The 26603-nt window shown below is 38.1% G+C and overlaps 1 protein-coding gene across 3 annotated transcripts; it reads left to right on the plus strand.

Annotated features, from left to right (window-relative positions):
- ZDHHC13 (zinc finger DHHC-type palmitoyltransferase 13) lies at nucleotides 1-26590 on the plus strand. Of its 3 annotated transcripts, none has more exons than XM_050897838.1 (17): nucleotides 1-13; nucleotides 9855-9997; nucleotides 10388-10510; nucleotides 10984-11061; nucleotides 12273-12417; nucleotides 13756-13820; nucleotides 14409-14571; nucleotides 15586-15711; nucleotides 16039-16172; nucleotides 16972-17072; nucleotides 18977-19101; nucleotides 20173-20235; nucleotides 20610-20703; nucleotides 22129-22212; nucleotides 23590-23747; nucleotides 25159-25256; nucleotides 25987-26590. In XM_050897838.1, exons 2-17 carry the CDS (start codon nucleotides 9891-9893, stop codon nucleotides 26120-26122), a joined length of 1800 nt encoding a protein of 599 aa, XP_050753795.1. In that variant the 5' UTR covers nucleotides 1-13; nucleotides 9855-9890; the 3' UTR covers nucleotides 26123-26590. The 3 variants fall into 3 exon arrangements, with proteins under 3 accessions (XP_050753795.1, XP_050753794.1, XP_050753792.1); XM_050897837.1 differs by lacking the exon at nucleotides 1-13 and adding an exon at nucleotides 8657-8709; XM_050897835.1 differs by lacking the exon at nucleotides 1-13 and adding an exon at nucleotides 8923-8959.
- Nucleotides 26591-26603: the final 13 nt, after the last annotated feature.

Raw genomic sequence — 26603 nt, forward strand, 5'->3', positions numbered from 1 at the left:
GGCAACTGGACAGGTAATGAAATTACTTTTTTAATTATGCTATTCAAACTTTTTTTTAATCTTTTCCCTTAATTATGTAACAAATGTGCAATTCAAGGTAATTTTAAATATATATTTCATCATCTTAACATAGTATAAATCGAAAACAAACAAAAAAATCTAGTATATCTTGCAACAGCCATGTCTCTATAAAGTGTTGTAGAAGGATCAGAGAATGATTACAAGAATAAACCATAGGAAAGCTCTCCTGAGTAGAGGAAATGAGAACTGGAAAGAGATTAGTTCAGAAGGGAAAAATATAAAAGGGAAAAAACCACCATGCTTTTGCAAAAAATCGAAACTAACAAATGAACTCTCCTTTGTGTGATTACAGCATGGAGCTTGTAGCTACTGGAAATTAAGAATTTTATTTTGTAGTTGTGAGCATTTATCTGGACAATCCAGATAAATATGGTTTATAATCCAGGTTATGAACTATTAATGGAAGAGTTGCAAGAGTTACTAAGCTTAGTCAAGTTAAAGGTTTTGACAAAGAGTTTAAACAAATTGATTTGTCAGTTCAAAAGAGTTACGGAAGAGTTGATTAACTCATAGTTGGCTACTACAGGAGTCAACTTCTGAAGCCTTTTTTGTTTAAGCAGGATATTGAACTAAGTAGACCTCTGATTTGATTCAGTTTGGTAATTCCTAGATTAAAAACAAATAAAGAAATACAACTTTGTGCAAAACTTAAGTCAAGCTACAATTGTAGATCTTGTATGTATTAATGGAAAATTGAACAGTCATTTTAATCTCTGCCCTGCCTTTCTTTTTAATGCCTTATAGATATATGAAATACGAAAGGCTTAAGTTAGCAGCTGAACAAAACTTGTCAATTGTGACTATAAAAATCTTTAGTGCGCTTTTTTTATTGGGAGTCTGTAGTGCTTGAAGAAACGTTTAAGGCAGGTGCAGTGGCTAGGGAGGAGAGAGTGCTTCTGGTTTTTCAGCTTCTGTTACAGCAGAGCGAGATAACTGCTTTCAGGACAACCAACTGAGTTTTCCTTGCACTAGCACTCTTAAACTTGCCTTTTGCATTATCAGCCATCAACTATAAATACAAAGAGACTGACTACATGAAATGAATTCGTGCTACTGTGATTACAGTGAATGTAAAACTCTAGGATATAGTTTTGACATTGATGTGAACTAAAGTTTATGACTGCTGAATTTAATCTTGTGCAATACGGTAATATTATTAATAGAAATTTCTTTAGTATGAAAAGACTAATTGACTATTGAAATACTGAAAGAATCGAATGAAAATAATTTATTCTTCCATGACTCATCTTAAGCTTTGTACTTAGCTAATTTTTCTGTTAATAATCTCCCTTTGGAAGGAGATGTTTTAAGGACTATAAGTCCAAAGTATTTACAGCCTGGTTATGTGACTGAACGTGTATAATAAGTACATTTATTAAGCTTGAGTCTGTCCTTCTTTGACCTAGAGGCAAACTTAGTATGCCAGGAAGCAGGACAGAAACAATCCAAGAGAACAATGAAATATTTTTGAACGCTACATAAGTACTGGAATAGAGAATAACTAATTCATATGACATGGTTATGGTTTTCTTGGTGTGATACACTTCACGCTGCAGTAGTACTTGCCCCAGTTCAGTAGCATCTATAACCATACATCTGTGTTCATCTCTCTTCATTGAAAAAGAAAGCTTACTATCAATTTCAATGTACTTAGAATCATGCCCTTAAAGAGGTGACCCAAGTACATATTAAGCAGTTTGTTAATTCAAGTCAGAGTTTATCACTTTATTATGTGTGTAAAATTAACCACTCTCTTGAGAGAGAAAGCTCTCTGCCGACAGAAAAAATGTACTGGTGAAGGTGGAACACATTTCTCTGTTCCCTGTCTACAGTGGGTGGTGCTACAAGACTGATCACTTGTGAGGAAAAATGGGATATCATAGCCAGAATGTCAGTTGTGCTGAAAAATGACTATATCAAGCAAATGGCTATCATCAACTCCCAAAATATCTTGAAATGTGCCCATTCTTTTTTCTTAAGGTGGTAATAAGTAACCATCTCAGTACCTGGAAAGTATGTTTTATTGTAAAGTTTGGCTTTCCAGCTGGCATGTTGTAGTTACTATTGAGGATCACTTAGTGATGGGTTTTCTCTATAATGCTGCAGGTCGCATATCAAAGAGCCCTTCCCTCTGTAAGTCAAATATAAGCAAGGCTTTGATGCAGGCATTGAGCGTACCAGGCAGTCCTGAGCCCAGGCGTGGGAGGCAGCCGTGGTGGCTAAGGAGAAGCGGTTTGCAACTGGGGTGTAATTAGGTGGAGACAGAGAGAACGAGAAAGGAAATGGATGCTCCAGCATTGAGGACAATTATCAGATGTTAAAATGTCACTTGCTTCTGACATATTTAATTTCCTAGTGTTTTCTTTATAAAATCATGTTATTGGAGTGATGCCTCCTCTTGTGATTTCCTGAAGTATACTTACATTTACTTACGAAATAGTTTTCTAAGCATTTCTATGTACGTATTAGCCGGAATGTTTTGTAGGTTTTAGTGTGTAAAATTCCAGCTGACAAAAAAGACACGTCAGGGGTAGGAAGACACCAAAACAGAGGTGGCAAACTTGAGTAATTCTTGCACGGTTGTAGCTCAAAGGTTCGTACTACCACAAACTAACTAGTAAAAATCTCAGCTCGTGTTGGTGAAGAGGGATGTTCCTTCTTTGCCCTTTTTCCTCCGGCCAAAACAAGTGTCAGCTTTTGAATGTATAACACGTGCTTGTCACGACCTCCTCTGGAAGAGAAGCAAGCAACGAAATGAATATGTGGAATGCACCTAAAAAGAAGACAGCTCATGGCAATTCAACAAAATCAAGCATGAATGTGGGATAAATTAATCTTGATTATGTTAACATTCAAAATATTGCAGCTGAAATGCACAGTTTAATACAAATTATCAGGAGCAGTACATTGATGTTCTGCAATTCCTGGTTAAAACTCTGCCTTCCAGGGTGTATCATACATGCCATGAAGGTAGTACTTGTCTTGCTGTTTTATTGCACTGATTTCACTTACGTTTTAAGATAAGACCAGTAAATACTTTTTTTTTATTTTCTCCCAGACAGAGTTGCTTCTGTTTAGCATAGTTCTCTTCTTTTAGTTGTTTAGCTGTGTCAGTGCTTCCAGCAGAGCTGGGTAGCCCGAGTCTGGCATTTCAAAACATATATGTATTTCTGTCCCCTAAAGTTAAACTGATGTGACAGAATAAATTCTGTCCTCAGTTATACTATGTAGTTCCTTATTTTGGATTAGCAAAGTTTCTCTGACCAATGACAATGAACTACGTGTCTTCTATTGTTTAATATCATCTGTTGTGTAACTTCAGTGGAATTTCACGAGGCTGAATGGACTGACTGCTCCTACACTGGTTTTATGCTTTTTGTAGCTAGTGAGGTAAATGACGTGGTTCACTGTGGTGATGTGATAAAGTCCTACAATTTGAACATAAGCCACAGCTATAGGAAATGCAGACTATGCACACACTCTCAATGTTTCTCCTATTTTTTTTAAGATCCAGTATGGTCAGCTACAAGGAAGTGAGGCTGCTCTGAAGTAAAACTTTTTCATTCTCAGATAACTGTTCTGTCCTCATGCCAGCAGTTTTGTATTTGAAAATAAAAAATAAAAAAAAATCAAGTACCCAAAGGATCATGTTTCTAATGCAACTTACAGTCTTGGGAATCTAAAAATGAAGAGGAAGAAAGAAGTGTATTCCAGCATCTGTTCCAGTTGTGCCATTTGGCATCGTGTGGACATCAGCCTGACGGTTCTGGAATGATCTGAATCTCTTTAGGCAACGTTGTCTCTCTCTTATCTGTGGAGAGCATAGGAAAGAAATGGCTTTGTCCCACTGAGTTCTCTGGCTTTCTAGCTGAAAACACTCATCAGATCAGGACTTTCCTAACCATAAAAATGTCAGTTCTCCTAAAAGCTGGTCTTATTAGTTAAAACTCAGACACCACTATGATAAGTGCTTAGCTTTGTTTATGAAACACTGGGAAAGCTGCACGCACAAGGCAGTAGTCAACACATCTAGTTTTCTTGTGTGCTTTTACTATTTGTGTGTCTTTTCCTCACTTGTTGAGAGCCACCGAGTGTGTCCTGTTCTTTAACTGCCTTATAGACAACAGCTTAATCAAAATTTAGTATTTTTGTTTGGTGCTTCTGTTTACATTAGATGAAGAGAGAGTTAAATACTAAATATTTTGAGAATAAAATAACAGTATTTCAACTGCATGCAAAAGCATTTCCAAACTGTACTTTTCTTGGGGGTATGGCATTCTGTTTTTTGTTGAAGTTTAGAAATCTTCCCTGAAAAGAAATCTGGCTCTGAATCATATGCACAGACAATCCATTTTATTCAAATTTCAGAGACACAGTTGATGGCTTTATTTTAGGGGTGTAAATGGAGGTAGAATTACAATGAGCCTTCTGTTGGCAGGACTGTGGTGTTATTCCTGTGGCTCCATAAAAACTCCTTGTACAGCAGAATTGGAGAACGGTTTTGGTTTTGGGTTGGTTTTTTTTGGTTTTGTTTTGGTTTTTTATGAGAGATACAATAAGGAAATAGCTTCTAGAAGTAAACCGAATGCTATCTGTGCCTTCTAATCTTTTCTTCAGAAAAGATACTCTTATGTGCAAAATCTTATTACTTATAGTGCTTCGTAAAACAGCATCAAAAGCAATAAGGGAAAATGTAAAATGCATAATATGATATTTTGCCATGATAAAAAAGCATTATACTATTTAAATTGCAATTTTCATATAATTTGATCTGATTTAATGGCATTTTTTAATACTTGCTTCTCTGTCATTTATCCAGTGAAGTGAATGCAAAATGCTATTTGAAAGCTGCTAAACACCTAAGTATTTCTTTACCGTTATCTAATCAAAATGACACTAATCACAGGCATAGTGACTTGAAAAAGGCTGTTTGGGAGGGAGAATGATTGTTTTAGGACTTTTGAAGACAATGCACTTAACCCAAGTCTTTTAGTCTCTTAAGGATTATGAATGACTAGAAGTTGTTCTTACTCATGCAAACACTTAAGTACTTTGAGCAAATTTACTCGCTAAAAATAAATAAATGAGACGTGTTAAGTGAGGCATTTATAGCACAGCAAAGTGCAGAAAAAACTTAGAAAACTGTTCAGTTCTGCCTCAATTTATTGTCCACAAATAGTTCAGCAAAGCCTTTTGTCTAAGCTTAGTTTGTCACTATATACTGTGAGATAATAGTGGCTGATTATTAAAAAAAATAATAATTTAAATCCGTAACCACCCTATGTCCCACAAACCACAAATACAATAAAGATAGTATGTCGTTTAAAATGGAAATCTGCCCATCTGCTCTTTGAGGACCAAATCTTGCCTTCTGCTCGGAGCTTTGCTCTAGATTTCAGCAATATCAAATATGGCTTCTTTTGTAAAGCCAGCTGTAGATGTCGTAGAAGGAAAGCCTTAATTTTTCCTACTTCTGGAAAGGTTGGATTTATATCCCGGGTTTTTTAATATAAAAAAAGATGCTAGAGCTTAGATCCACAAGTAACAAAGATTAAAGGAGACCAAGTTGAAAATTGCCTGCATACTACTGTAATTACTGCTACCAACTGTCATACTATCCTGTATCATCAAGCAATTTAAAGTTTGTGAATAGTCTCAGATAATGCAGAAAATCTCTATCAAACTAACTTCTATTTTAACAAATTCTAACTTCTCACATGCCAAACTCTCAAACTGGAAAACGCTACCTCTTTATTTTTTTCTTCAGTTTTATTTTTGCGTTTCTGCATTTCTTGGGATCCATTACATACCCAAGCAGCAAAATGCCTACCAAATCTTTTTGTGGTATCTTAGAATTAACACAAGAGTGTTTCTACCTAAGCTTCCCCAACATGAGTTCTGGATGCAAATCATATAAAACATTTTGTGATATTGAACCAAATTAAAGCTGTCAATATTTTATCAACTAGAGCTGCTTTAATATCTATTTATGTAGCAGTTCTGCATATGGAAGGAAAATCTGTATTAACCTGTCAACTGGAATTTGATTTTGCGTTCATTCTGCAACATCTTGATTGCTAGCCAAACTTGCAGACTATCAGTAACCACGTTTGTTCTTCCACAATAATGCTGGGAAAGCAAGTTGTAGTTTATTTGGAATAAAGCAATTTTTCCTAATGTACGGTGAGCAGCCTCCAGTAGCCACGTTCAGAATTAATTTTTTCTGGACTCATTCCAAATATTCTTGTGAAGGAACTGGTTTATATTTGTTTGCATCAGGTTTCTGTTGTTCACCCACTTTTCAGTAACCACGGAGGACAGCAGATGCCCACGGTATTTGTAACTGCTTCCTTAAGGTACTAGCTTTAACTGAAAAATGCATAACATTTACAGTTTTGGCTGATTTAAAAAACAACAAATAACAGTTGTTATTTCTTTGGTGATTTGAACATGTTCCATGGCAGATAATTTTTTAAATCCTTTTTTTTAACGCTCTAAAATTAACAAGAATTTAGAAATAAAAAGACTTAAAAATCATCTAGCCAACTTTTCTCTGATAGTGGAAAAAAATGCTTATTTTTGTTCCTGCAGTCAACTTGGGAGCCTAAACTATGCAATTGAGGATATTCCAGCCCTAAATGCGCAGCGTGAATAGGAGGTGCTCGAGTTGCACCTTTGCAGGGTCGTGGAAGGAGACTTAGGGCAGTGTGGGCGCGGGTGCACGACCCACAAGAGCGAGCACTGTACAGGCCAGAGAAATAACTTTTCAATACTTGATGAGAAGAGCCCGATGGGGAATAGCGTACCATATTGATTTAGCGTGCTCATGAACGTCGGCATTCCTGGAATATGGTCTTCTGAGCCTTTTTTTCAGCAGTTATTGTGGATCCCAATGTAGCTGTCTGTTTCCTTCCAGACAAGAAATGAGGATGAGAGGGGGATTGGAACTGGAAAAAAAAAAAAAAGAGGGTAGAAGGACGTAGCCTGAGAGACGGGAAGATCGGACAGTGAAAAGATGAGGAAAAGCAAATAAAAACCAAGTATATAAGAGAAGTGCTCTGAGCAATGTTTACCTACCTCATAAACAGCTTACTAACGTATTTAAACTGATTGAAAATCTCAGCTGAAGTTTATATGAAGTACAAGGCGCTATCAGCAGTCATGAAAAAACAAAGCAGCTTTCATGACTGTAAAGCATTTTGATAGCCACTCTATCTGTAAGGTACCAGCACTCTTCACTTTACAATATTCTGGCGACTTTTGTGAATCCCTGCTACTGCTACTGTTTTCAGTGTGAGATCTGACAAGCCTAAGGGCTGTAGGATGGTGAAGAGTTTCTTTTTATTTCTTGCAACCAACTAAAAAAAAGGCATTTGAACTTTTTTGGCTGAAATTTTCCATCTTCTCATTCAGACTTGCATGCCTCAGAGAAACTTTGGTAGCTGGCAAACTTACTAACATAAGTGGATGTGAAGGATATGAACTTCTTAAAGAATGCGATGAAGAGTCATCCCTTCTCCAAGGCAGCAACACTGAGCTGAAAATATACGTGATGTGCTGGGCCAGGCTTCCTCTTACCCGATCAGAAATCCCTGCGCACAGCTCCCCAAACCTATTTGGATCTCCATCGGCTGACACTGCATTGAGCAGGAGATTTTCCATGGATTAAAGAGGGAGAGAAGGAAGGAAGGAAGAAGGGCAGCTTCCAGCTGACACCACTCCACAGTGTTAACCAACAAGCATTTTCAGTGCTCTCAAGATAGCTGATAACAGCTTCTTTTGGTCATTTGCTGTGTACTGAGCAGTTTTTTTGACCGAAATGGTAGATATCGCACTAATGATAAATGAGAGTCTTTCTATGACTATACAAAAGAGAAAATACTTTTTTCCCCCCTTAAAAATAGTTGCAGGAAACTACATTCGAAGACATGGCAAATGAATGTTATTAAGGTTGCAACATCAAACCCTTGAGCATTAGAGAATGGATTTATGATTGCCTTAATAACTCTTATTCTGCCCTCGCTGTACATGCTTTACGATACAGCCTGCTCACTCTTCTCCCACCCTGCTTTAACCAGTGCACGGGCAGTCACAAACGAGGCACTCTTGGTTTTTTTTTTTTTGACATGTGCTCAGCATTAGGATAACTCTTTGGTAGCCTTGCATACTGTAATGTTTGCTTACCACATTATCAGGTGTCAAAACGTTTACAAGCTTTACAAGGACTGGAAACTCCTCCTCGCGTTTTGAAATCGACTTGTCAGCCTTTGAACTCTGTGCCGGTTCCGAGTGTCCTCTCGGCTCCTCCTGTTGTACAAGGCGGCGTGGCTGGGACAGGTTACAACCCTGCTAAATAACTTCGTAGGCCACGCGTGGGGCTCACATCGCTTTCAGCTGAACCTCTTTGCGGCTGAGGCGCAGCCACCCCGGAGGTTACGCCAGCAGAAAAGGAGCTGGTCCTTCTCCTCGATCCTGGGGGGAATCCTGTGTGAAACGGGAAGCATCACCGCATGAGTTTTTCCATGTTGTTGCCTGTGGAAAGGGGAAGGAGGAGTTTGAGACAGAACTGAACTAGAAGCCGCTGATCTGCTTCTGCAAGCTGAAGGGGCTCTGTAGCAGCGGGAGGAGGTTCGGGACGCCTTTCCTAGCCTCTCCTGCGCGGCAGGCTGCCGGCCCCAGCACCTCCTGCCCGCCGGGGCCCGGCAGCCGCCCCTCGTACCGCGGCTGCCCGGGCCGTGTGTGCCCGGCCCCGGCCCCGGCCCCGCCCCCGCGGCGGCGGCGCTGCTGCTCCCGGGAGCCGGTAACCAGGAAGCGGGAGCAGGAAGCTGTGGCGGGCGCAGAGCTTCGGGCAGGGAGCATGGCTGGTGGCGGCCCGGCGGTGAGGGGAGGCCCGGGGGCGGCGGCGGCCGGGGAGGGAAGGGCTTTGAGGGGCCGCGGTAGGGGGCGGCCCTGCCCTCGGTCCGCCCGGCCGCGGGGAGGTGCCCGGGATCGCCCTGCCTCACCGTTGGGGCCGGTGGGGGAGGCCCACGGGGCGCCGTGAGGCGGTGGTGTGGAGATTGACTGGCCGGCGGCGTCGGGCTGCTGGGGCAGGCTGGGGGCGGCTGGGAAGGCGGTTAGAGCCGGAGAGGGGGGGCCGGCTCCCTTCCGGCTGCCTCGGGCTGCCTGGACGTGAGCCGGTAGCGCGGCACAGGGCTGAGGCAGGCGGCCGTGGCGGGGCGGGGGTTTCCTAGCGGCCCGCAGCAACGGAGCGGCCGAGAGCGGGCGCCCCCCGCCGCGGCCCGCGGGGCTGGTGTCCGGCGGCGGCTGGCCCCGGCTCCCGGCGGCTGCGTTTGAGCGAGAAAGAAGGCCTGTGTCCCGTCGGGCGTGTTCCGTTTCTGGTGCCTGGCCGCTGGTTTTCAGGCGTGCGCGGCTGGCCGTGTGGCTCTCAAGCGCTCTTGCGTTTCAAAACCTACTCGAGGACACAGGTTCTTGTTTCTAGTGTAGCAGCGGTGCTGTGGGTAAGGGTGTTGCGTGGGAAGCCAGCTCTGCAAGGTGTTCAACGCCTTTGTAATTTGGCCTGATGGACCTTAACCGTATCCCTTCTGTCCTCCCATGTCCCTGTGCCGAATAAAAGGATTAGTCTCTTGTTGGGTGGTTTTAACTGTGCTTTAAATTAACTTCCTCGTTTGTATTAACACAACTTGACAAGTATAGCGTGTGCGTCTGGTAAAGAGGGAGGTGTGGTATACAGTGTATAAATAATGTTGGTTGATAGATGTTGTGTTAACCAACAGTGTAAAAACCATTGCCATGGGCCTTATCGACCTCATATGCGCAACTGTCATAGCGCCCACGGGGATAAAGATCTACCAGTGCTACCAGGACCATATCCCATTGTTGAAGACCCCAGCACCTGTGATATTGTCAAGGCTACACAGTAAGTATATGTTCTGTGTGTGCAGAATGTTGAAATAGATGGGAGTGTCCTCAAGTGTGAGTCAGGTTGGATATTTTTAGAAAGGAAAGTTTTACAGTTTCATTTTCTCCCCATAGTGAAAGAAGAAAAATTACTTAAAGGTACTATTGTGAATATTTTTATCATAACAATGATAACCAGGTTAGTTAGGTAGAAAATTCTACTCATCAAGGCTCAGCCCAACTCTTTTTGCAAGACTTCCATTGAATACAATGTGGAATTTGCTCAAGTAGGAACTGCTGGGTGATGCTTACTGAGATTTACTTTTTCTTTAGTATGTGGCTGTCTCTAAACCGGAGGATACTTAACAAATGAGTGCTAAGTAAATCGTTACCTTTTTTCTCATTTAAGGTATGGAATAGTAGAGCGATGCAAAGAACTGGTAGAAGCAGGATATGATGTTCGACAACCTGACAAAGAAAATGTGACTCTTCTTCACTGGGCGGCAATAAACAACAGACAGGAGCTGGTTAAGTAAGTTCTAGAGTCCTTGTAGAAGTAACACAAGTATTCTGCCACTGTTATTTATAATCACTTCGTTGCTATTGTACTTCAAAAGAAAGGAACATGCTTCTTGAGAAGAAAAGCATAAAATTCAAATTTTAACCCAATTACCTTTGCGAAGGTAATTTGTAATTTGTCACTGAAATGTAAAGTTACCAGTTTCTTTATACGAAATGATGTAGTACATGAAATCATTAGACTTTCCTGGGTGTGGTTTGTTTTGTTTAACAAAGATTAAAGCTGATTTTATAAGTGCCTTGCTAATTACTATATTTTTTCTTAAACAGCATCCTTTACTGCAAAAATACTGTTGTCCATTTGCTTCTCTAGTGAATTTTTTTTTTATTATGAGCTGTTTACTACTAGAGCTATGTTATCCTTAGTATAATGTTTTAATATTTTATTATGTCTATTCTTAATCTTGTTGTGTTGCTGTTACACAGATATTATATTTCCAAAGGTGCAATCGTGGATCAGCTAGGTGGAGATTTGAATTCAACTCCTCTTCACTGGGCCATTAGGTATGCTGCTTGCAACTACTAATTGTAAATCCGTTAGTATTAACACTTACAGTAGCATTTTGTGTAGCACAGCAGTGGTCATCTTAAATCAAATTCTGTGGTATGTTTATTTTATTGAGGTATAAGGAATTTCACAGCATGTCCATAATAATGCTGGAATCTGTTCTCTGATTCCTGGCAACTTTGCAGGCCACAAAGTTGCGTTATGTGTGTGTCTGTGTTTTAGTCACTTGTACTCAGGTTTTGAAGTTTCCCTAGGGAAGAAACAGTACTGTTCAGACTTTGCCTCATAAGTTCTGCCTTACTGGGCAAAGAAGACTTGGCTGTGTTAGGGCGCTGAAGTTAGCTGTTGATGCTTATTAGGGCACGGTTTAAGTCTGAAAAAGTTGTGGTCACGATTCCCCTCAGACTTCAGCCTGTCTCACTAATATGCTTTCAGCGGTTTTAGCGTGCTCTCGTAGGACTCCACACTGCCAGTCCTGGACTCTAAAGCACAAGCATGTAGCAGTAGGACCAGTGTAAGACATCCTGTTGTTTGGAGGCATGTAGAGAGGTCTTTGGCCTTCATCTCCCAGTGGCATTAGCTTTTCCTCTTTGGCTCCTTATAGCTGCCACCACAAACATGCAGTGTCTCTTCTGGGTGACGGTAGCTGTTGGTGCTTGCATGTGTTTAATGCCTCTTTGGATCTGCTCTTTCTACATCTGCTCTAGGCTACAGCTGTTCGACCTGATACAGTTTTAAAATCATACAACTTTGGCTTCTAGAACGGGACTTGAGTAAAACGATCAAAAGAACAAAGTACTGCTCGTCTGGAAAAAACATAACCTTAAATAATTGTTCTGGGATAACTTCTCTGAGTACAAATTCTCACATTGGAAGATCAGTGCTTTCTTCTGGGCTATCTTAGTTGTCTGCCAAACAAAGTTAGATACTTCTTCTGAGAGAGACTGCTCGCAGGACAATTACCGTAGAATAACCATTGTATTCTAAATTAACAGTTTGCCTTAGGCTGATTTATTAAGGTATATATTTAATATGATTTTCTGATATAAACTTTTAATTAAAAAAGTGATTTCCTGAATAAAACCACAAGAATCTGAAAGGAAATTTTTTTTTGCGGGGTATCTATGAGAATTATTAAGGCAATGCTTTCATTAACATTTCCAGCTTTTTTTTCATCTCTGTAGTTTCATTTCATATATCGTTACAGACAAGGACACCTACCTATGGTCACCTTATTGTTGAAATGTGGAGCGGATCCTGGTCTCATTGATGGGGAAGGATTCAGTAGCATTCATTTAGCAGTGCTGTTTCAACACATGCCCATTGTAGCTTACCTCATATCAAAAGGCCAGGTATGTTGTTGATGTCCCAAGTATTGTTTTCTACTTATAAGCAGCTGCCTCTGTGTATGATACATTTCAGAATTGACTGTTTTGTTTTCTAGATGATAAGCAGGTATTTGACAACTATTTCCCTGTGCCGTAAGTTCAGAGAAACTTAGATTATTTTTATATATATATTTGGGGTTTTTTTTTTAATACTCTCCCCTGTTCTTGTCATGCCCACACATACATGTTCACATACAATTCAGAGATTTAAGGAGAGTTGTTAAGGCTATGCAGTTTTGTGGTGCTGTATAAGTAACAACGGGCTTTTAAACCTCGTAACAAAAAGCAATATATGAAATGTATACATCATGAAGTATTTACTATTTGATTAGAGTCTTGTAACTAATAATCTGTGCAATTGTCCACCAATTGAAGCATGCAGAATAGATGATCAGAATAGGTCTGAATTTTTTATTAGAAATTACTGTATTTTCTGTACTTTTCTATTGTATTCACTCTAGTTGATGTCTGCTTAACTTATATCTGAAGTGTGCAGAATTAATGACAAGTGTAACAATTTGCTAATAAAAATGAGAGGAGAGTTCTTATATGATCTAGACCATTTCTTTGAAATGCTGAGTATTAAGATTTAAAGATTTGGTAAGTTTATTTTCTTTATCATAGAGCTCTTTTTAGTAGAGTAACTTACTTCTGGAATGTAGGTATAGATGGTATATATCACAAACTTAAAGTTTTTAGCCCACCTATCTTCTACTAAAAAATCCAAGTGATTAAACATTTCTTTTGAGTAAATCTGCTCTAATGTAATGATGGGTGGAGGCGAGGAAGAAGGAAACCTTTGTGAAGAAGGAGGAAGAAAATTGGATAGTGCAAGTTAGATGTTTAAATAATTATGTCTTGAGATACATAATCCTTTTTTGTTGTTTTAATAAACCAGTTTTATGTATGTGGACATTCTGTTACATACTTCTGTTTACATAAGGAAGGTGGTTAACATTGCTTTACAAGGTACATTTTATTTATAGTATTTTTGCGCGAAAGAGGACAAGAAATATGGTTAACGTGGTTCCCTTACAAAATATCCTTAGTGGAGGCTCTCCCTTAAAAATATCCTTGGTGGAGACTTAGCATATTCTGAAAGGAATGACATGCAAGACTCATAGAGGGGGGAAAAAAATGTTTAAATTAGTGTTGGTGTCTTGGCTGGTATAATTTGGTTTCTTCCCATTTTCTTTCCATTAGTGAAGCTAAACGAGTTGTATAGCTCTGAATCTGACCGTCTAACTCTGTTTCCTGAAATCACTGGTAATAACTTGCTTGTTATCTTTTTCCTATACTTAGAACATAGACACAACAGACTTCAATGGACAAACACCTTTAATGTTATCAGCACAAAAAGCGATTGGGTAAGTAGTGAATAACTTAAGAAGAATCTATTTTATTGTACCCAAGAAGTGGTGAGGTGAATTTTTTCTTATGAAATTTTTTGTTAAACTGACATTCGTTTCCCTTTTAGTTGTACTAAAGTATGCAGTATTTCAGAGATCAGGAGTTATGAAGTAGCTAACTGGATATAGCAAAGAAAGTCAAAAGAATTTCTAAAAGAAGTTTAGGTTTGTGGCTGAACTGTCTGCAGCGTTATTGTGGTTTCTCAGAAATGAAAATAAATGGAGGTGGGCGCAGTAAAATGCATTTAGAATAAATAAAATATGGAGACGTAAGCTTATACACAGTGTTGTAGAAAGATATAATCTGTGTATAAACTTCATATTTGTTAAAGTGGTAAGATAACATAGTCTGGAGAAAAACCCTCAGGACAGGTCCTGAATTTATAAACTTGGAGCTATCGTTGATCAGCTTGTTCTGAGACACAGCATTGTGTATCTGCTGTTATTTCAAGATGGGAACAGTAGTTTTTATAAGGTGTTCAAAAGTTTCATCTCCAGTATAGATTATCTTCTGTTTGTTAACTTTTATACTTTATTTTCATCTAGACCAGAACCCACGAGGTTTCTCTTAAAGTTTAACCCCTCTCTCAATGCTGTAGACAATGTTCAAAAGAATACTGCACTGCACTGGGCAATAACATCAGGAAATACTAGTGCAGTGGATCTGTTGCTGGAAGCTGGTGCTAGCCTGGACATAAAAAATGTCAAGGTACAATTTCTTTCATGATATTTCATTCCATGTGGCATGAATGTGTAAAATGAGAGGACTCAGAGTTTTCTTTACATTCCACTTTGGATATCCTCTGCAATGGGGGTTGACTAAGAGCAGATGTTCTTAGTCTTTCCCAAAAGGAAGTAGCACCTTTCTTGTGTGGCACAAAGTATGAATGCAGAGATCCTTTGCAGTGTTCATTTGATGAACAGCCACGCCTTTCGGTCCCTCTGAACATAACTCTGTCCTGTGCAGATTCTCCTTGCCACCCCCCTGCCTTCTTTTTTTTTTTAAGTTGGACGTTTTCTATTTGAAAACATTGTCACGAGGAGTAACAACTTTGGCCAGATTTTTAAAAATAGCAGTGTCTTGGTGTTCAGTGAGACTCTTAAAGCCTTTAAAAAGCTGTGTGTGTCATCCTGTGAAAACCAGTGTTTGACAATGCCTGTTTATATGTTCAGAAGGGCTAGTCACACATGAAAGTCTTCATCCTAATATTTGTAAAAACTGATAGTGAGAAGTACAGATGTTAAAACTATCGATTCCTATGACTGTATAGATATGTTTGTACAGTGTAGTTATCAGGGTTTGTGTATTAAGCTGTGCAGCTTTTCCATCTGGCACTTTTTTTAATTTGTATGCGTGACTCTTAGAATATTGCTGTTTGGTTTTAAAAAGTTAACATAAATAAGAAAACTTTACTTTCAGTAAGCTTGTAATATTCTAGCAGACGGTTTAGTGTTTCAGGTTATTGAAGGCAGTCCAGCAGGTAACTCACATGGATGCAATCTGGTTGCAAGTATCAGTTTTTAGAACTACAAAGCACTGGAGTAAGCATGTTGAAACTCTGAATTTAGCTTACCCTTGCCTTAAAAAAAAAAAAGGGGGGGGGGAGCAGGGAGTAACTGCCGATTTATTCTTGTTTTAGCTGTATTTATTTCTTGCTTCTGTTAAAAAGGAAAGCATTTATATGTTAAGTGCATAAAGAAATAAACATTTCTGTTGTTAAAGGGAGAGACACCGCTTGACCTTGCTTTTCAAAGTCTGAATCGCTTCATGGTTTATATGGTAAAAGAGGAAGAAAGAATGAGAAGCAGAAGAAATAACAGGTTACTGAAAATAATAGAGAAATATGAGGTAATTTCCTGAGTAATAACTAATGGATGGAAATAAAGCTACAGCATTCCATGTTTAGAATAATATGCGGTTTAACTATTTTCTGAAAGAGGATCTTCTAAGGTTTCTGAAATGGGGTGCACAAAAATAAAATTCTTTAAAAGCACATAGCAGTGGTTTGGGTAGGATTTGTTGTGTTGTGTTGTTCTCCCCCCCGGTGTATTGGTGTGTCACTTTGTCTTATCTACCTTGAGTCTTTCAGCATTTGTTATTACATTAACTGAATACTTTGGAAGTAAGTCCTGCTTGAATACTTTTGTCACATTTTAACAATAATCATTTTAATAGCTCTTCCTGCTGTTGGCATCTTCCTTGACGTTGATGTGGGCCATAGGATACGTAATGAACTTAAGTTCTGATTCTTGGCTTTTGAAAGGAGGTCTGCTTCTCTTCCTGCTATTTGGGATGGCTCTGTTTGTGAGGTTTGTGGCTTTTTCTCTCTGTATGTGTATTTATTTGTTATAGACGCCATGTAAGATATCTAATACAGTATTCTTTTCAGAGTTTAGTTTCACTTAGCATAAAAAATACCTCCTGAGAAATGGTTGCAGAGTGCGTGAAGGATTTAAATGTATGTACTTTTTAGAATGACCATAGAAATTGAATGTCTTCAGGTGTGCAAAATAATAGTTTCTCATCACTGAAAGATTTGAAAAAACACTGAAGTGATTAAGCAGTCTGTTAGCTAATTTTAATGATAAAAAGAGTGTTATTGAAGGTCTGCACCTCGTAGACACTGAGATATCTATGCACAGTGCTCAGAAATGTGCTTTATCTCAACTTTTCCTTCTGTATTTGTGACGCAGAATGAGTTTTAATGAACCATTCCCTCCCCCTCTGCTCCCCAGACCTCCCAGTGTTATCCTAAGCTGTTTCACAGGTTTCCTGCTTTCTTCAACGGTTACTGCAACAGTCAGTATTCCTTGAAATGGCATTGCTGTCAGTGTGCAAAGAGACAGAGATCGCACTTTTCACCCAGTGCTACAGCACTTCTGATGTATAATAGAAGGCTCGAACAGAGCACTCTTCAGTTTTATTTTTGCGTTGTTAACCGCCTACACGTCTGGCTAAAGAATGCTTTTGAGTGACGATTCTTGATTGCTTTAAGAGAGACTTGAAGTATACTGTGTGTGTGAAGTTTTTAAAATAACAGCTAATTTACACTCTATGGAGTTAGATTTTAAATAAATTTTCAAAAAATGCTTTTTCATATTCTTTCAGGCAATGTGTGGGGCTCAAGAATCTAAGGTATCTTCCCACAGCATTTCTGCTAAGTTCAGTTTTTTGGATGTCCATGACCTGGTTTTTCTGGTTCCTGCCTGATATCCTTTATACTCAAGAAATGCAATAGAACTCTCCTTACAGTTCCTAATAAATCCAAGCGTGGTCATGCAAATAGTAATGAGCAGTCCCAGATAATTCCACATGACTGTTAATGTCTGGTAAGATTGGTTTACTTCCATTGGGCAGGGGTGAAATAACTTTGAGTTTAATTTAAAGTTATATACAGACTAAAAATCTGTACCTTCTTTTATCTTTAGCAGGTATTTGTGTACAATTCTGAACTATTTCTTATGTTACTGGAATATCAAAATGAAAATGTCTTTGTTATAAACATAATTGTCTCTGTTACCATCTCCATGTGACTCTCTAATCTTCCTCATTGAGACTCTCATACAGTAATGTATTTTGGGATGTAGTATAGCTGGATAATACATGCATTGATAATAATTTTCAAAGCATCTCTTTCTGAAATGACAAGGATTTGACAGGGGTATTTGTGCTTCTGCTTTTAAAAACAACACCACCCGCCCCACCCCCCAAAAACAGGGAACAAATTTCTTCGTGTCTCTCCAAAATAGATCTTCCAGTCTCCTATCTATCTTTATTCACAGGTTATGCTGCATCCTCAGTGTAAAGGGCGTTAATGTCTACCTTTCATTTACTTTCTTTGAAGAGACTTTGCACTGATGAGTACAAAAGTGTTTTAGTAGTTTACACTCGCTTTTTAGTGCCTTGCTCTTTTGTTACACAGGGGGCATCTATTTATTTATTGATTAAGTTTTGTGAAAAGGCCTTTAGGGAGACACTTAGAACTGTAAACAATTTTCTACTAAACCAGCTATAATATATTGCTACACAATTTTAATTTTTAATTACTTCATCCTTCAAGTGGCATTTTCTTTTGTACTGTTCCCAATTAAGATGTCCTTAATAGAATTATCAGGATTAACTTCGATGCAGTGATCAAGTGTATTCCCACTGGGGATACATGCATATGCTTGCCTAAATGAAAATCATGTTATTCAGTCTTGTGTTGTGAAGTTTTAAGGTGGTGTTGGTGTCATCTAAATTAAAAGAAAAAAAAATTCAACGGTAGGGGTTTGAGTCAGACACTTTGCTGAAGACAGTGAGCATAGCGGTGTTCTTGAAGGTCTAACCATAGCTCGGTGAGATGGGCAAGTAGTTTTCCGTTTCACTATCTAACCCTTTTCCTCATGAATATCTCTTCCTTCTGGAACGGATTACAGATCCGAGTGTTATAAAAGTGTTCAGTATTTTAGTTTCCTGTATTTATGTCTGAATGAAAATCCAGCCATTCTAATTAAGGACTACTCTCAGCTACAAAAAACAATAGAAGTGCAAATAGACGAGCAGTATTCACAGGCAATCATTTTGACTTCGGTATTGCACCTTGCAATTGCATTGTAACAAACACAGCTGTAAGACTGGTAATAGACAGCGCCAATATTTCATAATTTATTATCTTGATTTTAATTAGAGCTACTTTGCAGTGGTTTTAGTTCATAAGACAAAACAGCCTTGAGGTTGCAGTGCTTGATTTTTAAGTTATTCACATTGCAGTTTATATAGTGGCTGAGTGGTCACTGGAGATGGAATCCAGGCTTGGGCTCTCTGACTGCTCCTTGGTGGCATCATGGACTGTTCTTTAGGAGCCCGAGCTCTCAAGTTCAGTGCTTGAATTTAGTTGGTATGAAACTTGTCCCAGTCCACATTCCTCTCTTGCTGTATGGAGACAGTTCATCTTGTCATGTTTTTCTCCCCCTTTCATCTCACTTACAGGTTTTTTTAGACTATACCGTGAAAGTTATATTCCTAATGACTGTATATCTCTCATGTATAATAATAATTTGTGTGCTAGAGTACTTGCAGCAAATAACTATATATAGTGGTATAAGAATATATTCCTTAACCTGGATATTACATGTAAACGATAGAATTCTTGAAATCACTGTCATGTTCAGCGTGGTGGGTCTTCTTTATTATTTCTATAAAACTTGGAGAACTGATCCTGGATATATTAAGACTTCAGAAAAAGAAAGAAAAGAGGTAGGTGATTTCATAAAAACAAATGGAAGGGCTAACCTGGTGCAACACATATGTACTTTTGGTTGATTGTTTGTCATCATGTGCGGCTTTGTTGAACTTGAAAACAGTGAAATACTCTTCATTCTTCTAAGAGTTTTTAGGTCTGTCATTGAACAATATAGATCGTAGATAATTTCTCCTCCTACTGCTTGTTTCCTTATGTTCATCATCCTGCCATAATTTCCTTGCCTCCATCTTCTCATTGAAATGTGAGCTTTGACCAAACATCGTACAGACCCACTGATGTTATCTATGCTATAAATTCACATAGAACTTCACTTAATAAATATACATTTTGTATGGTTTCCACTCCAGTTGTCTAAGGTTAGAAGGAGATATTGACAGTGCTGTCCTACAATTATCCATGCTCATAAGACATACCAAAGGCTAGAAATGACTTAAATTTTGTCAGATGCTTTGAAGATGCGCATAATGGTTTGGTTTTTGTGCTTAAGCATCGTGTAAATGACATGCTGTTTCCTAGCTCTATTTTAGAATGGCAAAGAGAAATCGTGGCCAACCAATTAGTAGAGAACTTAGTATTTGGTCTCCCCAACTTGTGGATTAAGGAAAGCATTTTGTTTGTGATCTCATTGCTCTCCACGAGGTTGTGTTTCTTCAGATTGCCAGGGAGAATAAACTGCAATTTTAACTTACCGCAGAGCTAGTAAACATTGTCTATCTAGTACTCATAAAGGAACAGTAAATATAGCAGCTCTCCTCATCTGGCTGACTATATGAGAGGTACTTTGTATCTTAATATGATCTCATTTCTTTAAAGAATGTTTCATTCACATTATTTATTAATTTTAGTGACATAGAGATACTTTTCTGAATAATTCTGCATGAGTGAAGTTGTTAGTCTTTGCTGTTTTGTGTTTCTCATGGACCTTCTTAAATAGCAAGTACTTATTCCTGTCGGTGCTTGGCACTCAAAATGCTTATGAACTGCAAAAGGCCCAATGTAAAAATCTTCATAGATCCCCCTGAGAATGTGATCTAAATGCAAGCACAAACTACTTTGTCTTTCAGAACATTGTAGCTCTTGCAGAAGCAGGTTGCTTGGACTTCAGAACATTTTGCACATCGTGTCTTGTAAGTGAGGCTTTGGTATTTGTTTTCTTTTTGAACCTGGCTTTTACTCAATACCGCTATAAAAAAACTTTTTCCTCATTGCTTGTCATGTCAGTGTTACATGCATGGTTTGTTCTGTATTACTATAATTAATTTCTTTCTTTTATAGTGACAAAAGAGATGCCTTGAGATCCGTGTCTTAATAAAATAATAATAATTTCCATCTCTTTTTTTGTAAAATTAAAATGTATAGTTCTTGTCTATGTTCAGTGTTGTGAGGTCTGTTATACAGTAATTGTACAAAATATGGTGGTGCCCATGAGATGATGCTCTGAACTTTGAGTAAAATAGATGCTTTTGCTATGACTGTATTCTTTTCCTTCATCCTCAACTAGGTAAGGAAGCCTTTGAGATCTGTGCATTGCCTTGCTTGTGATTCATGTGTAGCCAGATACGATCAGCATTCTCTGTGGATTGGACAGTGCATAGGTGAGAGTGTTTATCCAATTTGAAAATACCGCATCTTCTAAAAGGTGCAGAAATAACATTTGTCTGCTTAGAGAGAGGGCACACTTGATATAAGAATACACAGTTGATACCGAAGGGGTTACTGAGAGGTGCCAGAGGGAAATGAATTAGATGGCAGAGAGAAAGGCAACTAAAATGATCAAAAGGATGGACTGGTCACCCTGAGAGTAGAGACCAAAAAGTCTGGGACTCTTTCTTTTGAGAGAAGAAGGAACAGGGGATATGACTGAGACTTTTTTTTTAATGAAAAAAAAAACCCAAACAAACAATGAAGATGGTGGCTAAAGTGAATGCAGAACTGTTATTCACCAAGCACGTCATACTAGAACTAGGGGAGGCTCAGTGAGAATAGCAATTGGATTTAAAATTGGTAAGGAAGAAATGTCTTTACATGGCAGGTAGTGAAATTTTGGAGCTTGCTGCTGTAAGGGTTTGCAGATACAGGCAGTATCAGAAGGCTCAGAAAGGAATTAGACAAATTTTTGGACAATGTGTCCAAAAGTAGATACCAAAAGAACTAGACAAGTCTGCACACTGACATTTTAATGCAGTAGCTGTGGACGAGGAGAATGAATTCTAGAAAGCGGCCAGGCTCGTGCGTCCTCCTGAACTAATGTTGTCTGTTGTCGCTGTTAGAGACAGTAAAGTGGAGCACCTGGACCACTGAGATGACCCCATAGGGCGTTTATGTTCTTGTGTTCTTTGAGAAACTTGCTCTTTCTTCCTTTCTGTCTCATTTACTGGTGATGCTCAAGGTAGAAAGGTTAGAGCTTTACATCTGTAGCAATATATATTTAGTATATTCTTTTGCCAATAGCTTTTTTGTAATCTTAAATACTTGGAAACGTTTTTACAGTGTTTGCTATTTACAAGGTGGTGAGACATTCTTCTGATGCGTTGTTTCAAAGCTTTGAGCAATACTGATTGTAATTTAAAGAAAAACAATTGTATATCTTCATGTAACAGTTTCTCTGACAGAAGTCTGGGGGTTTTATGCATATGTTAGCAATTCTGAAGCACACAAAGCTCAAACAATTGAATAGCTTTGATTTTTCAGTCATATGAGACAATTGTACTGTGCATGGGGAGAGTTGTGGCTGCATAATTAGTCCATCTAGCTAAAACAGCTGAAGGCATGCTCTAAAGAAGAGACAAATCCTAGTTGACTTTATCAGAACTAATTCTATTATATAAATTTGGATGGCTTACAGGAGAAAGTTGAGAAAGAGGTCAGCCTTGTCAAACTCTCTTGAGGATAGCAGAGGTAATAAGAAGAAGTGGTTTTGATTCTTTTTATTCCTGTTAACTTATGGGAAAATGCAAATAATGGTGAATTTTAAAATGTCAATTTTTTTTTTTTTTTTTTTTTCCTTACCTCAAATTCAGGCATTGGGAACCATCGTTACTACCTATTGTTCCTGTCTTTCCTAACTATGACCGGTGTCTGGCTGCTTTATGGAACTCTTCTGTGTAGGTATCCATGAATTTGTTTTAATTTAGTTTTCAAGGACATGTGTGTATGGTCTTATTTTTCAGCATTTTGTTTCCAGCAAGTGTAATTATACCTGCACAAATGATACCATATTTCAGCAATGATGTTATCTTGTAATTCTGTCTTTAAATGAAAATACATCATATCTGAGTCTTTGGTCAACTATCTGATTACGTTTGTGTTGAGTAAGAACTAAGATACAGCTCTAGTGGGACGTCCATTGGAAAATACAATATCAGAAAGCATTTTTGTTAGAGATGAAATAGGGAAGCCATGTGGAGGAAGGTCAGGTTACAGGTTCTAGTCTGGATACCCTTTATTGGAATAGAAAATAAGTTTGTAAATACATTATTGCAAAGGCTTTATTGATTTTGTTATTTGGAAATATCTACATTGAACACTTGCAAAAGTTTCTTTTTGTTTTTTATTTAGTGATAACTTTGAAGAGAACTGTATATCTCGTTAATAAATCCAAACTGTTACTTTGGAAAACTAAGAAATTTCTTGGAGGAGAGAGGAGAGCCCTTATAATGTGGTTCCTGAGGATGAATTAGCATAGCACTAACCTTTTAAATAAAAAGTAGAGGGAGTTCATTTTATTTTATATTACCTCACGTTATATTGAAATGAGTCAATATTCAATGTACAGTGACGTGAACCAGCTGTGGCAGTGGAGGACACAGGGTGTGAACATGTGTTGCTTTTCTGTGTTTCGGTGGTGGTCTGACATATGCAAAAAGCACATTATTTTCTCCTTTTCCTGTGTGTGAAGGAACATGGGAGGAAAACCTCTTTACTGTTGTACTGACATAGAGGCAAAAAAAAGTTGCTCTGCTTTTAGTTTGGCGGGGTTTTTTAATAGGTTAAATACGTATGTGGTAGGCTTTTTAAGTATCTCTTAAGAAATTTACAGAAGTTGAACATGCCAGTTTATGTCTATTTAATAGTGGTAAAATACTGCTTTCTTGGCGTTGTCACAGTCATGTCTTCTTTTGTTGATGATGGTGTTTAAGATAAATGATAAATTCTTGTCCTAAAATTACAAATGAGCATGAAGCAAAGTTTCAGAAGTCTTGATGATGAGAGATGATGACTTATTTCAGTGTCATGTAAAAAGTACGTAGCTAGTGCCTTGAATGTTTCTTCTGTGGATTACGAACACATAATGTAAAGATTATGCAGCCAGAATAGCAAGCAGTCACATATCTATGTGGGTGCTTTTAAGTGGGAACATGATACATTAAACATGGTATTTCTAGAGCATATTGCTATGTAATATTCATTCCATCCAAATAATCTTTGTTCAGTTCTTAAGTGGCCTAAAAACATAATTAACTGATTATCCATCTTGTCAGATTGGTCAAATCATTGCGCAACAAGTTACCATCAAGATGGAGCATGGACGTACTTCACACAGATAATGTATTGTTCTCCGTGGGTTTCCTACATCTTTGCAGTAGCCTGTTTTCATAGTGTATGGGCTTCATTGTGGCTAACTGTTCATCTTTATCAGGTATTATTTTGCTTCAGTTTATGCTCCTCTCTTAAAAGACTTACCGTATTACAACTTTCCCATAGATGATTTGTTCCCATAAAAACTTTGTGCCTGCTTTCCTTGACTAATTAACGTCGCATCTAGGTGCTTTTCTTAAGTCTCAGGGCAGTCATTTAAGTTTTGCGGGTACTTGTGCACTCAGCGTTCCCATGTTAAAAGTAGGATCACAGTCTGCAAGTCATTCCTATAACTGACTTCTGGGTTTCATACTCGTCAAAAATTCCAAACCTATAAAAAGATGTATTTAAAGGCAAGAAACTTATTTGACTAATAGAACTGGTATTACTACCCCAAAAATGGCACAAAAGTTCAATAGCACAGTTAGTCCTGAATTGAAAATTCTATGGCAGAGCTCAACAGTGCATCATTAGACAGTAGTAAATCCCATTGCTACAATAAAAATGTATGACCTGGATTTTATCCTGATGAGGACTATCAAATTTCTTGTTTATGTTTTTCTCAGAGAGCTTGGCTATGCAAACAAGATTGAGAAGAGCTGTCTTAAAACATCTAGGAAACAGCTTGTTTAGCAGCTTTTAGGAAAGATGTGTCATTTGAATATGTGTTAAACAAACTGAGCTAAAGACTTGTTTTACATATTGTTTAAAAAAAAAAAAAAATCCACAACTTCAAATGTGTACTGCTAGATTTCTGTAATGTCCAAGACACTGAGATATGCTGGGGAAAAAAAAGCATCTAGGTAGTGTATTTACAATTAACTACTGTCTTTCATACACAGTCATTTGTAAGTATACCGCTTTGATATTTAGCGTGTCATTCAGCAAAGGACCCTTGCAGCCATTTATAAGGGCTTATAAGATTTATGTTGATTAAAAAAGATAAGAAGATGGAAAAAGGAATAGGTAAGGAAAAATGCAGAAAAAACCCATAAATTTCATTGTGAAACTTGGTGAAAGAAGACATGGAATCAAGGAAATGGAAAAGTTATTGTTGAGTCTCTGACACCTACTTCATCTTTTTTGCTAAGCTACTTTGTCTTTTTCAGGGGATCTTTTTCTGCCAATTTGTGTGGTAGAATATAGACAGAATCTGAGGAGATAGGTACTTAACTGCTATAGATCTTACACTTCTACAGACATCTGTAAAAGTACAGTCTTGACAGTCATCCCAATTAAGCTTGCCTTCTCAGTGGAAGCGTTAATGTTACAGCTTGCTGGGTTCTGTTTTATTCCAAGTGACATTTAAAAACATACTTTTCAGTCATGAATTATGGCAGTAGTTACTTATTTGTTAGATATGGCCAACCTCTTCCCCTCCCTCCCTTCTCAATAGTATCTTTTGGTATCACCAGAATTTTAATTTATGATGTTCATGTTTTAACCATTACTTACTGTTTCCTTTCGGTAAGATTGCATTCTTGGGATTGACTTCGCATGAAAGAATGAACCTCCTGATACAGAGAAAATCTTCTAAGCATCCCGTTTCACTCAGGAGAACTCCATACAAGTGAGTATTAATGAATAGTGTATTTTAAGCACGTATCTTTTCAGTACTGATTTGCTTCACTGCTTCATAAATGCAAAAAAGTGATGGTCTATGGGTATGCTAGCCATGCTTGTTACGAGTTGTGCTAAGAGGAGGAAATGGACCTCATTTTCCATGCTGAGAACATCCTTTGCCCTAGGAAATAAACAGCCAGCGTAAGAGCTACTGGAGTTCTTTCTGCATGGCTGTGTATATAGGTAAAAGATGTGCCAAAAGCAGTCCGTAGCATTAATCAGTAGACGCCATTTTGGGGGTGAGGGGGTGTTGTCCTTTAATTTGTTCATCGACCTCTCTGTTCTGTAGGTTCAGAAGGAGAATTAAGGTATGAACTGGCCCCTTTCTGACTTCTCTTGCAGTTTTTAGCTCAATAGAGAAATTAGCACCAAGGTTTCCCTGTTACACTAGAAGTCCGTGTTACCTCACGTGTGTTAACAGATGAGATCTTACTAAGTACGAACTTTTAAGTATTTGAGTTGAACTTAATCTGCTCTCACTCTTTAATGTAATACAGGTTGCAAAAGTTCAACAAAGGAATAACGCTCAATAGAGAACTGTTCTTATGTTTCTTCTCCCAGAGCTGTCTTCGTTGACAGCCTTATATCTTAAGTACTGTCTTGTGGTGAATGTGTATTTTTGATGCTTGCAGTTGTCTTTTGTTAGGTTTATTAATGGATATTTCTCTCCTTTTCAGTCTTGGATGCTTCCAGAATCTTGCAGACTTTTTTCAGTGCAGTTGCTTTGGTATGTTCAAACCCAATGTAGTTGACTGGACCAAGCAATACAACCTTTTTCATCTGGCAAAGGAGAAGAATGTTCATTCTGTATGAAGTTTTGCATACTTTCTAAAACGGTTGAGCTGAAAGCTGAATAAAACTGGATATTTTGTTAATTTTTACAAATTCTTTTCAAGTTGCTTGTTTTTATTTTTATTATTGTTTCAAAAATTAAACCTATCTTGCATAAGCTACAACAGGTTTGTATATGGAACAATCACTGTATGTCTATGTATATATAGTTTGAGCTGAAACTATTTGAAATTTTATGTGATGAGATGACACTAAGAATATATTTTTTAAAGGTAAGTTTTTAGGGCAGAATTTCAAAACCAGGTTGGAACCCTTTGCTTTGTTTTGCAGATAATAAAAGAAAATCACATTTGAAGATTAAGGGGAATGTTCATATTTAAAAATTTAATGTTACAATTATCCTGTAATTTTGTTGCTTATGTTGTGAAAACCTTTATTAAGTCTTTGTATTTGGAGGGCTTACATGTAATAAAACAGAGCTTTCATGCTTCTAAGTGTATTT

This window comes from Gymnogyps californianus, chromosome 5 (genome assembly GCF_018139145.2).
Source record: "Gymnogyps californianus isolate 813 chromosome 5, ASM1813914v2, whole genome shotgun sequence".
NCBI lineage: Eukaryota > Metazoa > Chordata > Aves > Accipitriformes > Cathartidae > Gymnogyps > Gymnogyps californianus.